The sequence below is a fragment of the Meleagris gallopavo genome, chromosome Z (genome assembly GCF_905368555.1).
Source record: "Meleagris gallopavo chromosome Z, MGAL_WU_HG_1.1, whole genome shotgun sequence".
NCBI lineage: Eukaryota > Metazoa > Chordata > Aves > Galliformes > Phasianidae > Meleagris > Meleagris gallopavo.
This window is the reverse complement of record NC_139435.1, coordinates 53,978,789-53,997,427: the sequence shown is the minus strand read 5'-3', so window position 1 is coordinate 53,997,427 and position 18,639 is coordinate 53,978,789. Positions and strand designations below refer to the sequence as shown.

The 18,639-nt window shown below is 41.8% G+C and overlaps 1 protein-coding gene across 2 annotated transcripts in view; it reads right to left on the bottom strand.

The window, feature by feature from the left end:
* Positions 1–18,639, bottom strand: part of PSD3 (pleckstrin and Sec7 domain containing 3) — a 113,017-nt gene that overhangs the window by 15,270 nt on the left and 79,108 nt on the right. For both annotated transcript variants that reach the window (XM_085214477.1, XM_085214476.1), the window contains 5 exons: positions 14,524–14,717; positions 10,802–10,872; positions 5,141–5,298; positions 4,113–4,257; positions 534–677 (listed from right to left, as the gene is read on the bottom strand). In XM_085214477.1, the coding sequence (XP_085070603.1) occupies positions 534–677; positions 4,113–4,257; positions 5,141–5,298; positions 10,802–10,872; positions 14,524–14,717 (712 nt within the window). The remainder of the gene's footprint in view (positions 1–533; positions 678–4,112; positions 4,258–5,140; positions 5,299–10,801; positions 10,873–14,523; positions 14,718–18,639) is intronic.

Here is an 18,639-nt window from a genome sequence, read left to right as displayed (position 1 = left end):
TCTTTTACTGATGATGAAGTCTCTCTTGTTCACATCACTGTGCACCCCTTGCTTATCAACCACTTCCTCATTTGATTGTTGGTCAGATCATTTCAGATATGTGGGATGTAGAAAAGCAAACTGGCCAGTCACACTCCTTGAACAAAACATCTCAAACTCACCATATGCAATGACACCAACACAGTGCTACAGTAAAGTCCCATCACTCTGGACAACACATGGCTTTGCAACATGAGACAGCTCCTGCCTAAAAAGCTTGTGATGTTTTCAAAAAGATAAAAGAGGCAAAGAGGGTCACATTTTTCCATTTTACAGATAAGGAGCTAAGCCCACAGCCAAGGTCACAGGAAGTCTTTATCAAAAGGAGGATCCTCATCCAGACTTCTGGGACTGCTGTGATTTTTTTGTTGAGAAAGAACATCCTCCTTACTGGAATAAGGTGAAAATTGAAGTAAGACAGGATTACATTAGAAGAATGAAATCAGCTTCATCCATACACAAAAAGTAAAAGCAATAGAAGTTCCCATACATACCTCAAATTCCAGATAGTGGTCCTTCAGTTTGTAATCATCTACTTCCTTGCCTTTGAGCTTCTTGTCAGGAGGATAGGAGCGATGCTCAGCAAGTTCAGTGGAGATCTGCTTCAGCTTAGCTTCATGGGATTTCAGCTGTTCATCCTTCAGAAACACATTAGGCACATAAATTATAGAATCTAAAATATTCAATAAGAGAAGGAAAGTAAAAAGAGAACTTTTGCTTTATCTTAACTAATCTTAATTAGATTGATCAGACCTGTTTTCCCAAAGCTCTGTCCCCAGCAGCATTCTCAAAGGCATCCAAGTAAAGTGGCCAACTTTGCAAAAAAACTCAGCAGTGAGCAGATGCCACTGGGAAGGATAGCAAACTTGTCATCCCTTGCCTTGCTGAGAGCAACGGAAGCAGCTTGCTGCAGAGCGTTACTGACAACATGACACTTCTGCTCTAATACATTTTTTGGCAAATTAATTAAGGCTGTTACATGGAGTCAGACCAAGGGCAGAATGAAAAAAGCAAAGACCCTGCCTCAGGTCTTTGCAATATATAGGCAGGTTTTTCCAGGACAGAAAGGACATGGAATCAGAGCCCTTTCTTACATTTCCGCACTACCAAATGCTCTCCAGTCTGTGGCTTCCATTCATTCAATGCAATGCATCCAGAAGAAGAGGGGCTGCCCTCTCCTAAAAAGGTATCTCATTTTGCTAAGCTGCTACTAGCGCTTATCCCACTGTGCAGTTGGAAAGAGTGAGGAGCTGCTACTCTCTCCTTTCTAATTTCCTTTATCATAATCCCAGGCCCACTCACTTCCTCCAGTCCATCTGTCAGCTAACCTTCCCTCAGCTCAGAAGGTTTCCAGCTCCTGCTGCATGGCCTTCTGGCCATCTCTATGCTTGGATTTAAAACTATGTTTGATTTAGGTAAATCCAAAATATAGATACTACTGTGCAGACCTTAATGATCTAGTCAGTCATAACAGCAGGTAACACCTAGCTCAGTTATCAGACACTTACCTAGCCTCAGAAGAGAGGACTGCTGACAGTAGTGTCCTAGTGGTGCGGATGCACAGCTTGTCTATCTCAAGCCTATCTCAGACAAATCTGCAATGCACTATGAGTAACATCAAGGACTAAGCCTTTCAGCTCATATAATTTGAGTGGCAGAAAAGAGCAGAAAGGGGAAAAACTTCTACACAGGATGATAGCTGAATCCCAGCTAATCTTGTGTTTCACTTTTTTATTTTCCAAGGGGACTGTAGAAGAAAATAAGTGGGATATTTTGCCTCTGTTTATACATGGGTGGGCTCAAACTGATCCCTACTGGCTTCCAGAAATTGTTGTTGCTATTAGGAACTATCATGAATCCACTGTTCTTTCCGTAAGCATCTAACCACTCTTTATCCTAAATTGCTGGTCTCAGGGACATCCTATTGCAGCGGGTTCTCTACTCTGACGACAGGAGGTCTTTGAGAAGCTCTTAATTTGGCAATTGTAATTTCCAGGGCAGCAGCCCTTTGGTGTATTTGTGTATACATTCACACCCCCAGAAAAAAAGGAAAACAAAGTTACTAAACCCTTTCTACACTGGTGTTCTTTTATACGCAGTTTTGTCGCATCCCTCCAGGCTAACTGAGATCAGACATTAGAAGCAAACTTGGTACAATGATTGCATGGAAATTGTCATGTCCATCCTCCGTCCCTCAGCCATGTTACTTTCCCACTGCATCTTCTGCCTGACCAGGAAGAGGCCCCTTGAAGAAGTACTGTGCATCATGATTCAGCCCACAGAATCCTAAACAGCAACCAGAGGTATTTGACAATTCATATTTTTTTGTCTGCCAAATAAGAAGCAGCCTGCTGGCAGCGTTTCCACACTGATAGATAAAAGCAGACATGCTTCTGCTTGTCTTTGAATTTATCTGCTTTGAACACTTAACATTCTTCTGCCGTTAGCTATAACAGCTTATCTTATTCCACTTTTTGTGCCTCCCTTTCTTCAAGACACAAACCACAGGGCTGTGTTCTATTTTATCTCTTTCCAGGTTAAATAGAAACAGTGAGACTGGGAAACAATGTGCTAAATGGAACAATCACACAGAACAATGAGTAAAAAGGGGATTTTTTGTCAGTCTGAGGGAAAATTATTGAAACCCCAGATAGTATATATAAAAAAGTATGCATGAGCAAAAGGACAAGTTATTATTATCCTGTATGAGACATGATTTAAACTTTAACCCAGAATAGAAGATGGAAAGTCGGTCACCACATCGTAAGAAGAAAGGCTACTGCCACAGAGCAGGAAAAAGCAGGGGCGACATAAAAAACACCCCCTTAGAGAAATGCAGATTATGAGATAATGGTTTCTAGGGAGTGTTGCTAGGCTATGAAGATAGCAAAAATGCATTTAAGAAGCAATCCAGCATGAGGACATGACTTAAAAAGTTATAGCAGCTTACTCCTATAATTATACACCAGCGATTGGGATCTCTCCCTTCTGCCACCTGATCAATGCAATCAGTAGTGGGTTCCTGCCAATGCAGGAGAAATTGCAGCCATGTATCACATCAAAGTACACAGAGCTACAGGTGCAAGCATCAGGGACAGAAGCAGGAGATGTTTGTTCATGCAAGAAGTATCAGAGCTGTCCCTGACACTGGTTGTTGCAGAAGGTAAATGCTTATATAATCATATGGGAAGACCAAGGATGTTCATGTAACAGTTAACAAACATACAAAAAGAACTTCCTCAGCTGATAAGGACCTCCGAAAAAGTATCAGAGAAGAAATAAAACTGACACTTGCCTGATGAATCAGCTTTCATCCTTCACCATCCCAATAATCCAAATAATCAGGGATATATTTATTTCCTTTGAAATCAGTGGTAATAAACACATTCATAAAAATAACACCAGTTTGATGGTATTTCAAATGTCTTCTGCAGGAGTATATCCATGGGATGAAAATACTATATCTAGTACTGGTTACACTAGTGACACTTTTCATCAGAAATATAAAGGAATTATATTCAGGTATATTCCCTCATAGAATCATAGGTCTGAGTTGGGAAGGACTTTTAGAGGTCACCTAGTCCAACTCTTCTGCAAAGAACAAGGATATCTACAGGTAGATCAGGTTGCTCAGAGTCCTGTCCTGCCTGACCCTGACTGTCTCCAGAGATGGGAATTCAAACAACTATGACGAGTCACAGCCACCATAGGACATGTTTGAACCATGACTTCCCCTGTTTGTTGAAAGGCTCCAGATAGCACCATGTCTCAAACTGTCCCTCTAAGCTTAGACAAAGGGAATAAGGAGCAGCACTCAGTAGTGTTTTCTGATTTTCTCTTTGGACTGGGGAGCAAAATGCTTTTCCAATGTCCTCTTTGGGCCAACTTAATTCTTCTTTCTCTCTACTTAGAATTTTTAATCAGGAAGCAAACAGATTTACCTTCCTAGCAGATGTTCTATTTTTCCTAGAAATACTAGTGTTGACAGGAGCAAAACAATGTTAGGGACCACTTTCCAGACAGCCACCAGTCAAGAACAATCTCCATTACCAATCCTCTAGACAACAACTCACCTGAGATAGCTTTGTTGTGGTGGCTGGCAGGGGTGGGCGACTGAACTTCTTCTGGGAACCAATTGCTGCTGGAAATGGTGGTGCAGAGAAGACAGCTGCCACACAGTTAATCTTGTTGATCCAGGTCTGCATTTCTTCTTGGCTCCTGGGGGAAAAAACACATATCAAGCACTTGTTGACTCAGCCTCCTCTTCCTCTTTCCCAGCCTTCCACTGGCACTTTCAAAGTGAGAGTAAGAAGAGTTGAACAAGTTTTAGAATCTGCTGAGTCTTCTGGCTTTTGAGAGTGGTTAGTTTCAGGTGCCTCATTCAGAGGTTAGCTCATGAGTAAGTCCATAACTCATTCTAACATGCATCTTTTCCTATTCCAAACCAAGTGCAACAAGAAACAGAGCCAGTCAACACCCTGATTCAGACATTTGTCTGAAAGTTTCATCTGTTCTGCAGATAAGATCTCCTAAGATCTCTAGGAGGTCCCATGTGGATCTCGGTAGATAAGGGCTAATGCAAAAAACCTGTGCATCAGTTTTCAATTCCAGAAACCAAAAGGTCATCTGTTCTGTCTGCATATCACAGCCTGAAGAGCTTAATCAAATTATTCTTGTATTAAGTACTAACTTTGTTTCTAACTGAAGTGTATCTTCTAGAAAGATATCCGGCTAAGTCTTGATGACATCAGGAGACAGAATCCAAGACTGCCTTCGGTCATCTGTTAAAATGATTAATCACTCTGACTGTTTAAAGTTTGTGCCTTGTTTCCAAATTGAATTTCCTGCAGCTTCAGCTTCCAGCTGCTGCATCTTGTTATGCCTTTCTCAGCTAGATTAAAAAGCCTCTTAAAACCTGATATTTCTTTCTCATGAACTACTTGTGCACTCTAATCATATCACTACTTAATCTTATTTCTAATCATATAAACAGATTGAACCTTTTAAGCCTCTGCTTTAACCTGTCCAAGCATAAATTTAACCCTCCTTTAGAACTGCCTTCTTCCCTCAACTTTGGCACAAATCAGAAGAGAGCACTTACTGGGCTTGAAAAAGCAGGACACTCCAATCTGCTGTTTTAAGCTTGAGGACATTGGGTTTCTTCTCATAGTCTGTTGCCTTGGATGCCAGTGCATGATGCACACTAACTGCATTCTTCAGATCTTCCTCCGACAAAGCCTTTTCTGGCTTGTACTCATCCTACAGAAATTAGCAAGGAAAAATGACATCTTATTTCTCCATGTGCTACTCCTTTTTCCTTAATCTAAAGAAAAACCTTGTTGCATAGTGATGAAAAGCATTATTAAAGTATGTGGTCTCTTTGAAAGGAAGAGAAGGAGTTCCAAATCAGCAGTGGACTATTTGTTCTCACTTCAGGAATCCTTCACAGCCAGCTTTCCACCTCCACTACTCAACTGCTTATTCCTGCTGGAATTCTCAATTTCCACAGCTCTGCTTGTCCTTAACAGTGTAGAAGTCACTTTACCAGTCTCCACAAAGCAAATACAGCAACATTCTTTAAATCTCTCTTTTGCTATGATGCTAGAGAGAAAACCTAACAATGGCTGGTATGCCAACACTGACAGCCTTATGGATCCAGCACCATCACGAAGTTCCTCTGCACATTTTCTTCAATCTATATCTATCTTTAGTCTTTATTAAAGGAAGAAAAAAAAAAAAAAAAAGAATCCCTGTGGTTAACAGGCCAGCTTCTAGTTACACCACGTTACACAACCCCTTTGGAAGCATAGAGCTGTATGACCCACAGGAGAGAATACCTTCTATGAGCAGGGTCTGGAAATAGCAAGCACAGGATTGTTCAGGTTTGCAACATGGTACCACTCCCAGCAAATAATAAAAACAGTGAGTCGAACTTCTCTGTGTTGCAGTCGTCTGCTGGGAGCAGTGTTTGATCTCCTGAGCAACAGGAGCTGGGCAAGTGCACAATAATTGTGTTGCCAGAAGTTCAATTTAAAGCACACTCCACTACAAATGGCTTTCCGAATATAAGAAAAGCCAGAAGCTTTTTAAGGAAAAGTTAATCACCAACAGTCTTGTACAAAGTTTCTCAAGGAAAGCAGCCAGCAACTGATTCTACATCTTTCCTTCGAAATGACTATGACTTCACCAGAAATCAGTGTCATCTGAAGCATCCACCAAGGGAGCTAGTATGATGGCTGCAAAACAAAAGAGTAATTCCCTGCAGGTGTCATAACTATTGATCCCTTCACTTGAACACAAGAGTTATGAGACGGAGTTTAGTGGACAACAGAGTACAGGACACAAATCATACAGAAAGGACAGCATTAGCTTAAACACCCAGCAAGGTATTTCTCTTGGAGAAACGCTGCTTAAGATGTACCTTTTGAATTAATGGATTAATTTACATGGTTTATCTGCTAGTATACAGACATGAGCTTCAACTGCTGAAGTCATCTGTGCTCTCATCAAAGGTAGAAACGTTGATTTCTTTGGTGGTTGCTCTGGAGGAAATGATTGGCTCCACTGTTCAGGGAATGAGAAAAAAAATCAAGGCCAGGAAACGAACTTAGACCTCAGAGGCATGACATTCTGGCTTTCCTCAAATTACTGCCTTGAGACAGTGCCAGCTACCACCATGCTTGGTTCCTCTCAGCTTTCTGTGAGATGAATCCAATGGTCACAACTTACTCCGGTGTCTAAATCTGATCCAGAACAACTCCACATTTGGGCAGTCCCAGAAGTGGTACTGACTCAGAGCCCCTCCTTACTGACAGAGAGACTTCATTATAATCCTTGTTAATCCCACTGGATCAGCTGGTTGCACTCTACCTTAACAGATGGGTTTCTGCCAGCTTCTCCAAAAGCAGTCATCAGCATACCACAAATGTCTACCAGTAGTTGGCCAGCCTAAGAGGAAACTGAAGGGATGTGAATGTGCTGTCAGAATTCTTCCTTTAAGGCCTTCAATTCTTCTTAACTGGCAAGCAATGCTAGGGGCAAAGGAACATCCATATTTCATATACCACCAAGGACAGAACATGTGCGAGCATCAGTGTGGAGGTGGAGCAGGAATGAAAGGCAGCTCACTAAAGTTAGACCAAATCAGTGGCAAGAAATACATAAGGAACCAGAAAGGAAATGTGACCTCAATATCAACTGAAATCTGCTGTGAATGCTGCACACAATGTAATTACATGCTGAATTCATCTTTCTCAGACTCCTAACAAATGATTTTTCTACATTCTGCTGACCCAGTTTCTACATGGACACACATTCCTGCATCCATTTCTGATACGCCAACTACAGCAATCGGGTTTTCATCAGCCAAGGTATCTATGAGGGGACACCTCTGGTCAACTCACATAATGGATGCAAAATCCTTTCAGAAAGTTTTGTGTCTGATCACTTTACACCCTTATAGCCTTTCCCTTTTTTTTGTAAATTTTGACAAAGGAAACATATTTGAGAATAACTACATAAAAACACTGAAATCTCACAAGATTATAAAGTATCACATCAAAGAGCGAAGATCTTGCAAACCTCAGAGCAGAGTCAAAACACAAGGCCCATGTCCTGCACTGCCTGCTCATATGCAATTTCTAGCAAGGAAGCGAGGGCAGCCTTCTGTCCTCTCCTTATAAGCCTCTTTTCTATACACACATCATATCTCATGTCAGTCTAGTGAAGAGACATTCTGTCAAGCTCCTACTTTGCAATTTCCTCTTGCTATAAACAGAGGGCAGGAAATTAGCCTTGGCCTGAGGATGTCCAGAGTCAGGGCCAACAGCCCAAACATGTCAAATCTCTAATTTTATATAATATTGTGCAGGCATGTTTAGTTGGCTAATTGTGAATGCTTCCACTGAGCCCCTCCAGTGGCCTCTGCGCTCACTAATTCAGAAAATCTCTCTCTCTCAAATCAGTCATTAAAAAATAAAACAATATGCAGTACAGTAATTAGCACTGGAGCTGTTCCAATGAGACAAAAAAAAAAAAAAAAAAAAAAAAGAAATGGGCACAGAGACAAGATTGCCCAGATAAACTTCCCTGTAAAACTCAAATGACTGCTGTTTAGGAGCCACTCTCATGTACAGACTTTGACAGCAAAATAAGAAGAATTAGTCTGCTATGCAAACAGAATGGGAAGAGAACTGGGATCACGCTACCCACTGGGAGAATCACAGCTGTTACAAACTATTAATATTTATATTAGAGTAATGTCTTGAGGGAACAGCTGAGTTACAGATGAGCACAGAAAGCAGCAGTGCATAGGCCTGTACATTTATTTGTGAGCATACAGTACCTAGAACAGTGAGATTTCTCTCTCCTCTGCTCGAATAGCACTCAGTGCAATGAAACTATCATCACAGCTTTTTCCTCCACAAATATACAGATAACGAGAGACAGAGGGAAATCTTGTGAACGCACATGGGTATGCATCCTGCTCTGCAGCACTGCATAATTAGGAGAGAAGGGAAACAGAGAGAAGGAAATCCCTTGCCCGTAACTACCACCATAGTTCTTCATTTCTACACAGAAATCAAGCTGCTCTAAAATCCACCTCAACTTTATGAAATTGGGATCATTTCTGTCTCCCAGTATATTGCAGAAGGAAGCAACAATTCATCAACACTTACTATCTCTAAACTTGGTGTAGCCATATATTTTAAAACCCTACCATTACCAACTTCCGCAATAGCGTGTTCCTAACAGTGCAAGGTTTATTTCAGGGCTGGAGCAAAGCCCTGTTGGACCTTCTGGAGCTGAGGAGAAATCAGAGGATGTTTCACTGACGCTGCATGAGGCACTGCTGCTGAGCAGGGGTCACAGGCACCCTCGGGAGGCTCACAGCTGCCCCATCACTCAGGAAGTGAGTCACTTCCCATCAGACCTTTCTGTCAACCTTTCTAGCGCTGAATTAAAAGTCTAGCTTGTCACTTGTTACAGCTTCAGTGAAAGTGGATTCAGGGCTATGTGGGAGAGCACTAGTTTGCAGAATAACCATCTTGTAGTCACTGAATTCAAGTGCCATGACAAATGCAAGATACACAACTGAAAAACAAATAAGACAAGAACTCTACCAATGTATTTGTTCTGCAAAAGTGTAGCCAGATGTGAAATCACTCTCATGCTTACCAAGAGATGGATGGTGACAGTGGGGAGAGCAACCTTCTGCAGAAAATCTGCATGATACATCAACATCTGTAAATTTTGTCTAAGTGTTTTTAACTAATATTACAGTGATTCGTACAGAAGTTTTCAATTAAGACTCAAAAATAGACTGCACCTCCACTTCTTCCCCTTGAAAGCTTATTAAATCCCCCTCAAGGATCAAATAAAAAATTAATTCATATGCTATGGACAGGAACCTTCTTACTTCTTAGGGAACCATCCAGTCTTTTCAGATAAATGCTAAACATGACTCATTTCAGAAATCAAAGCAGCTGACTGCAATTCACTCAAGAAAGTGAAAATGCAAGCCTGCCATATAGACCATTTTAATAAAATCTGAAGCTGCTGCCAGGAAAAGAACCAGAGGGAAGGCTTAGCAGTTCAGGACACTTGGTTCTAGTCTCTCACACTGGCTTTGGAGCATGTAACATACATCTGTCAGCCCAAATCTTTCCTCCTGTCTCCAGATTTTTTGTCTGCTTCGGCACTTCAGCCCTGTCAAACAGGCACTGAGCACAGACCAGCCACCTCATAAACCCTGTGCTGTAAGAAATGGATCCAAGACATTCTCATTTTTCTTGAAGACCATACACCATGCTGTCTCTGAAGAAAACAATAATTTCAGAAACCTAGAACAAAGAAGGAGGAAATAACAGTATGCACCTGCATTCTTTACAGTTGCAAAACACAGTGAAAATGCCACACTTTCAGCAGAGCATATTTCTACAATGCAGAGCAACCTGGACAGAAATCACCTATATCAAGAACATTACTCTTATGGCAGGAGATACAAAGACTTCAAAATCTACAAACTGACAAAATTCGATTCTCTTAGTTCTTGATCATATATTCCATCTCACTTTCCAAGAGAAGTTTTAGTTTAAAAAAGCTTATAGTTAAAGCTGTATTACAATCAAGCTTGCGCCAAAAGACTTGAAGGGTTTGAGTTGACTTTTTTTTTAGACTTTTTGCTGGCAGAGAGTAAAATTTTTTTAGAAATAAGTGTTTCTATCCTACTTTGGAAAAAAAATGGTATCCTCCAATTCTGCTATGGAGCATAAGCTGCAGATTCCTACCAAGATCAAGCTGCTGTTAAACTGTTTTGCAGCTGCTCTTGCAGTCACTGCAGAAAAGTATATTGTGAAAAGACTGGAAAGGAGGACAGCCTTATAGGAGGTGAAGTCATACATATCAACTGCAGTGTTATAAGCAGCCCAGAGGAATCTGTGCAAGACAGAGAGATGATGCTGTCTTTGCTTGTGAAGCTGGCTATTTTGTCAGTCATGAGTGACAGTGATGGCATAAACTGGAATTGACAAAGTTCACATCTGGGTAGTTACAATGAGACTGAATTTGAAACTGAGAAATGGAGCAGCATAGTAATGAAAGAATTCACATCTGAATGTGTGTGTAAACAGGGTGGGGCACAGAGCAGGTACACTGCTGGTCAGAGGAAAAGGAACCTGGAGATGGGCCGTGAGAGTGGAGAGGATGCCTGCTGCTTTATCCGCCTTTAATAATTTTCCAAAAGATAGTGATTTTCTCCTACCTTCTGCAAGTACAAGACTGTTCCTTTCAGCACAGCATAAAAGGTTTTCCAGCCTCGCTTTCCCCAGGGAGCTGCAAAGAAAACAAATGAAAACCCATTTAACTCAGATCCATTTTTACACTTTGTCTAGACAACAGGAGAGTTACATTAGTCCTGTGTTAAACCTCCTTTGCACTCTCCTTTTCAAAGGACAGTGCAACTCAGCACAGTGCCTGCACAGTGCCTGAAAATATCTGCTATGAGGTAGAGTAATAAAACAACCCTGAAGACAGTACTGGACTGGATCAGAAAGGAACAGGAGCAATGCAGAAAGCAGGCGAGAGAGATCTGGTCTTTCTGCTCTGGCACTGACACTGTCCCTATACTGTTAGGTCTGAGCTCTGTACAGTGATGATGTTTTTAGTAGGAAACACTCTTTCTCCATCGGGTTGCAGCCACTGCTCAGAATCAGTGTGACATTGCCCAAAAAGCAATGCCTCCCACGAGCATCCTTCCTTCTTGCAACTGCTGTTTATCCAAGCGGGCACTGAGTGGTCAGATGCCTGCTTCATTCCATCCCTTCTTTCCACAGTTGTTCGGGAAGCCAAAGGGGAACCAGAGAGGAGACAAATCAAAAGTCACCTCTCAAGAAACCTGAAGCAACACTGAGGAGCAACACAAAAGCAACACATTCAACCCATAAATCCCTAGGAACAAGAATGAGAGGGAAAAAAAAAAAAAAAAAAAAAAGAGAATTGCAGGGAGATAATGTATGAAAGCTCCAGACTGAAATGCAGCTGTGGTACAGGGAAAGAAGGCATGAGACAGAGACAAGAAGCATGCATCGAAGTTCACTCTCCACCAAGTACATACCAGTGACCAACATCCACTTGTATATATAATATATACTGCAATTAATAGCTTGTACATGACTAAAGCATCACCCTCAAAAAAGCATCCCATTCTGATCAGACCAAGTGGCAGTCACTTGCTCCAGAAGTTAATTACTCGCATCTCACACAGTGGGCATTATTTCCACTTGTATTACGGAACAAATAGAATTTCACTTTGGAAATCTTTACATAAATTAAGCTCTTCTGAATTTCAACAGTGTGTTAGGATACTTTTAAAGACAGAAGGTGCTGTTGCAGGCATCATGGTTGGGCAGATTCCTCACTTTTTCATACAACTATAGCATACAATAGCTTGGTTTGGAAGGGCTCTGAAAGCCCATCCAGACCCAACCCGTGCCATGGGCAGGGCTGCTCCCCACCAGCTCAGCTGCCCACGGCCCCATCCAACCTGGCCTTGAGTGCCTCCAGGGATGGGGCACCACAGCTTCTCTGGGCAGCTGTGCCAGGGCCTCACCGCCCTCTGAGTAAAGAATTTTTTCCTAACATTCAACCTAAATCTCCCCTTTAAATTTAAAACCATTCTCATCCTATCACTATTAGGCCATGTAAAAAGTCACTCCCACTCCTGTTTATAAGCTCCCTTTAGGTAATGAAAGCCACAATGAGGTCTCTGTGGACCCTTCTCTAGTGCAGTCTGAAAAAGCCCAGTTCCCTCAGCCTTTCTTCACAGGAGAGGTGCTCCAGCCCTCTGATCATCTTTGTAGCCCTCTTCTGGACCTGCTCCAACAGATCCCCACCCTTCTTGTGCTGGGAACCCCAGGCCTGGACATTGTACTGCAGATGGGGCTTCACAAGGGCAGAAGAGAGAGGGACAACTCCCTCCCCCTCTCTGCTGCCACCCGTCTGCTGATGCAGCCCAGGAAACTTTCAGCCTTCCAGGCTGCAAGTGTACACTGCTGGCTCATGTACAGTTTCTTCATTTACCAAAACTCTCAAGTCTTTCTCCTCGGGGCTCTTCATTATGAATTATTCTCCCAGTCTGTACACATATCTGGCACTGTCCCAACCCAAGGACAGCAACTTGGACCTGACCTTGTTGAACATCATTCGTTTCACACAGGCCTATCTTCCAAGCCTGCAGAGGTTTCTGAGGATGGCACTCCATCCCAATGTATTACCAACAGCACCATTCAGATTAGCGTTGTCTGCAAACATGCTGAGGGTGCACTTGATCCCACTGTCTACATCATTGATAAAGATGTTGAAGAGCACCAGTTCCAAGATTGACCCTTGAGGGACGTCACTCATGATTGGCCTCCACATGGACATCTGTTAACCACAACCCTCTGGCTGCAATCATCCAACCAATTCACTATCCAGTCTTCAAATCCTTCTTTCTCCAATTTAGAGATAAAAATGTGATGTGGGATCATGCCAAAGCCTTTTTAGAGGGCCAGGTAAATAATATCCGTTGCCCTTTCTTAGTCCACTGAAGCTGGTTTTCTATCACAGAAGGACACCAGATTGGTCAGACATAATCTGCTACTGGTGAAGCTGTGCTGGCTGTCAAAGATCACCTGTTCATCTTGCACGTGCCTTAGCACAGCTTCTAGATCTGTTCTGTGATCTTCTCAGGCCCAAGGGTTAGGCTTACAGGTTTGTAATTTCCCAGAACTTCCTCTCTACAACTGGCTTTTACTCATTAAAGGATTATCTCAAAAATGCCAACATTCGATGAGCTGAATAATGAGTGACTCTGACTATTTGTAATTAAACAAATTAGTCATGGCGACCATATACAATTATTTATTAAGGTTAAATAAACAGAAAATTGATAAAGAGGAACCTACTCAGAACATCCACTCATCACAAAGAATGAGGTCAGTTTGATTACATGACCACCACTTGAATTTAGCTGTACTAGCCTCCAGGTTGAAAACAGAGTCCTTCGTACCTTCTAAAATACATAGCACAACATGCAAATGCAAAACCGTTTAGCTTAACTAGATAGAGTTGCAGTTACTGAAAACTAATCACAAAGTCAACTTTTCTCTTCAGGATTCACCCAAGCAGTATGAACCATTAGTAGCTGATCTTCAACAATAAATGGGAAAAATATAGGTGTCCTGAGTAGCCTCTGCTGTTTCTAAGACTCTTAGTAGAAAGCAACTGAAAATACCCAAACAACAGAATGCATGCAGGAAAATCAAAGACCTGTGATAATTAGTGCTCCAAGAATGGAAGTAGGACAAGAAAGAAGAAGGTTAATTAAAAGTAAATAGGAAACACAGCAGGATTATTACAAAGAATATTTACAAAGATTATTTATGAAACTGCATGGCATAATTCTTGCTGTTACCAAACACCGCTGGACTTGACAGATACGTGACCCAAGAGCAGGAGAGGAGGGAACACTTATAGGATCTTCCAAACAGAGATGAACAACCTTTTTTTTAAAGACAGAAGTAGAGGGGAGGGGAGATTTGAAACAACCTGGTACCACGCAAGAAAAAGGAGAATTACCAAAACACTACTGAATAGCTGTAATTCACTTGAAATTGTTTTCTCTTCTATAAACCATGAGATTCATTTTCTTTGAGCACAAAAGATTCATGCTGCTTTGCTGTACCACATTACTTATTAGGCACATGCATTAGAGCTGATGCAAATGGAACTGAACATAGTAAATCCTGGCCTGATAGTAAGAGTGTGATAATCCAATTGCTGGGTTGCTTGTTATTGCTGCAATTTTCCTTAATGAAGCAGCACTATTCACCTTGAAAAGCAAACAGTCTCATCCTAAGTGGTACAGTGCAGAGATTACAAGGAAGAGAGATATGATGTTACACAAGGAAGAGAGATATGATGTCATATGTGAAGGATACTTACTTTTCTTTCCATCCATATCTGCATGGATTTTCCGAGCCAGAAATCCGGTTTTATACACAGCAGCATTGGGGTCATGAGGGATGTCCAGGAATGGGTTATTAGAGTTTCCAATCCGACTTACAGCCTTTGTCTGGTTCCCATTATCTTTTTCATCTGTACCATCTGAATGAGGTTTTTTTTTCTCTTCTTCATCCCTTAATGAGTAATGAAATATGAGAATGAATGAGCAACTGATCAGCAAGGTTTCATTTTAGTAATTCTTGCACGGTCCTTGTAAAAACTTACCCCTCTCTTCATAGGGAACCTTATTTGAAGAGAAACCCAGATATACACTATAACATAGACAAATTATAAGCAAAGCATCAACATCATTATAAGCATAGTTAATCAACTTCACCAGAACAGCCTACAGGAGCTGAATTTTAAAGAAAGGCCAAGTTTGCCTTTTGTATTTCCAAAACACAGGCTTTCAAAAGTGCTCTATGATCTACAGCTTCACTTATTTTTATTTCTACTTATCTGAGTGCTAAGATATAAAATAGTTGCCTGCAACGTTCTCCTGAAAAACCTTTGATTTCTTCAAGTGTTCACATGTAGACGAAAAGCATTAGATTACTAGAGATCACCAAGACTTATTCCTTAACTTCACACATGATACACAGGCTGTACTGTCTTTTCTTCGATTTCCTCCACAGATTAGAATAAAAGCATTAACTTAAAAATAAAAACTACAGTAGGTGAATTGTCTTATCTGTATCTTAGAAACAGAATGTTGCTCAAAATGTTACTTACTAGTACAGTGTATTCAATACAGCCCTTGGGAATAACAAGGCAATCTATTTCAGCAAGTCACAAGCACTGCCCAGATAATAAACGCCTTCTTACTTGTCAGCCAAGAGCAAAAAGGATAAGTTAACTTAAAAAACAAAGGATGTCCATGTTGTTTTCAGAGAACAATCGGTCACGGGATCTAGGTGGATAGTGCATCTGGAGGAATCATAGCTAGTGTCAGATTACAGTACAGCCCAGTCTCTTTTGAAGTCTCTGCACGTTTCTTTCCAGTTGATTGACAAAGGTGCATCAAGTAGGCTGAAAGGTTGGTAACTGAAGGATATGGTGGCAATGTTTCTCCTAAATCCAGCATCTGACAAAAAAGTCATTAATGCTTGAGTGCAATGATAGCCACTTGAGAGGGAAAGTGAAAAGCTGCAGCATTTCACTGGCTTCAAATGATTAGCACAGATGGCAAACTACATAACCCAAAGCAGAATTTCCAAACATGCACATACTCACAGTCGTGCATCAGACAAGGATTAGCAAGGCATGCATCAGTCTCCTTCTGGGACATGCTGCAACCACATCTGCAAACGACCACCCAAAGAAACATCCTCCAAGACACTGCAGGTTACAGTGATCATCTGTGACATCCCAACCCTTGCTGAAATGGTTTTCTAGGGAATTTAGTCTGAAGCAATACCTAGGTAATGGACTGTTATAATAACAAGGAAAACAAATCCAGAAGCACAGGTGAGATCTATCAGCAGTGGATGTGAGTGCTACACATTCAGCCAGAGAGCAACAGAAAGGTCCTAAATATGTGATTCGGTTGTAGAGATGTAGGTGTAGAGATGTAGGTTGTAGAGATGTAGAGATGTAGGTGCACTATATATAATCATGATGTTGGCTGGAAAATCTTCTGATTAGTAAGGGGAATAAAACTTTTATTGGAAAACCAGACTCCTGCAAGAGAACAGATCTTCTGTCTTCTAGCCTGTCAATACATGTGTTCTTACTCCGGAACAGAAAGAGATGCAATAAACTTTCTGTTGGTCAAAGCAGTAAGAACTTCTTCGTGCAGAGTTCTGCTGAAGCCCTGTCCCAAGTTAAAAAAAATCTAGGAATTCCTGACAATTTTGACTGTCCCCACCTTTCTTTTCCTATTCCTACTGCTCTGACTAGCTGGTGGCAAGGCCAGACCACTGCGACAAATACTTCTTATATCTGTCCATTTCAGGAGTACGTTCTCTCAACACAAGTCTTCATAGTGCCTAATCTGGACTAAAATCTTCCGTAGGGCACTTGCATTCAGGCTTGTGAATTCTGGGATCTCAGACAAGGATAAAGTGCATTTCTCCTTGTCAGCTTACAATTTTTTTGGAATGCACTATCCTCTTTTGGTCCATGGGAGCACATTGTCCTATATAGATCTTGTCCTGTGGGAATTGTATTGCACCTTTATGCAAACACCTGTAGGAGTTGTGACCGGTAGGGATCCTAGCCAGTGCTATTGCTGGAAGCGCTCTCAAAGTCAGCATCCCTAGGGCAGTTAATAAGCAGGAATTCTTTATAAGACAACTGAAGATGGAGCAGACAAGAATAAAATGGTATCTGCTGTCCTGACTACCAGACAGGGAACAGGTCTTAAAATGGTCCTTCAAGCTGTTACTGAGAATTGGACATCTTTGAGACTCAGAAGCCTATCACACACCTGAGAGCTGGATGTTCTGATTGTTTGGAGGTCAAGACACATAACCAAGTCCATAAGGTGCAGTGAAGGGAACCAGAGAGGTAGAGGGATTCATTACAGAGGACATGAAAGAATGGAAGAACAGCTGATTAGCCTCTCTCTCTGATCTTGAATACCTAACAGTAGTAGAAATAAAACAGTGGCTTCTGGGACTCATTTCTTCAAATGTTTCATGTTACTTCAGTGGTTAAGCATAAGAAGAAAGCAGGATTGGGAGGAGTTTCAAAGCAGTACAACTGTTCAGGTAATGTATTCGGTCATATACCCTCAAAAATCAGAATAGAACTGGTCAGGAATGGAGTCAACTGGGGACTGATACAAGCATGTACCCCTACATAGACTAGTCAGCAAAAATGGTGATGAATAGCTGCAAAAATCACAGACGGTAGGGGTTGGAAAGGACCTCTGGAGATCACAGAGTGAGTATAATCCCCCGCAAGCAGGTTCTCCAAAGTAGGTTACTCAGGAAATCATCTATGTGAGTTTTGAATACCTCCAGAGACAGAGACTCCACAACCTCTATGGGCAGTGTGTGACAGTGCTCTGTCATCCTCACAGTAAATAAGTCTTCTCATATTCATATGGAACTTCCTGTATTCCAGTCTGTTCCTGTTGCACCTTGTCCTACTGCTGGGCACCACCAAAAAGAGACAGTCCCCATTTTCTGACTCCTGCCCTTCAGAATTTTAAGTGTTGATAAGATCCCTTTCTCAGCTCTCTCCAGACTAGAGTCCCAGATTTCTCAGCCTTTTCTCATACAGGAGATGCTTAGGCCCTTAATCATCTTTGTAGCCCTCGCTGAACTCTCTCCAGTAGCTACCCTTCTTGTTCTGGGGAGTGCCCAGAAATGGATACAGTACTCCACATGTGGCCTCCCCAGGGCAAAGCAGACGTGGAGTGTCACCTCTCCCAACCTGACAACCACACACTTTTTAATAATACTATAGTCTTTCTTGGCCACAAGGGCACACTGCTAGCTCATGGCCAAACTGTTCAGGTCAGTCCCTAGCCTGACTGGTGCATGCAGTTATTCCTCCACAGGTGCAAAACTCTACACTTGCTCTTGTTGAACCTCATCAGGCTCCTCCCCACTCAACTTACTAGTCTGGTCAGTCTTGCAGGATGGTAGCACAGCCTTCTGATCTGTCAGGTAGTGCTCCCTGATCTGTATCATCAACAAACTTACTGAGAGCAGACTCTATCTCTTTGTCCCAGCCACTAATGAAAATGCTGAACAAGATAGATTCGGTACCAATCCCTGAGGAATGTGCTAGCTACAGGCATTCAACTAGACCCCGTATCACTGATCACAACCCTCCGAGCTCTGCCAGGCAGACAGTTCTCAATCCACCTCACTGCCCACTCATCCATACCACACTTCCTAAACTTACCTACAAGGATGTTGTGAGAGACATCGTCAAAAACATTGCTGAAATTGAGGTACACAACATCCACTGCTCTATCCTTGCCTAACCATCTGGTGATGATGTTGTAGAAAGTTACCAGGTTGGTCAAGCACGATTTCTACTTGCTGCATGTTAACTACTCCTGATCATCTTCTCTTCTTCTACTTGCTTGGAGATGACATC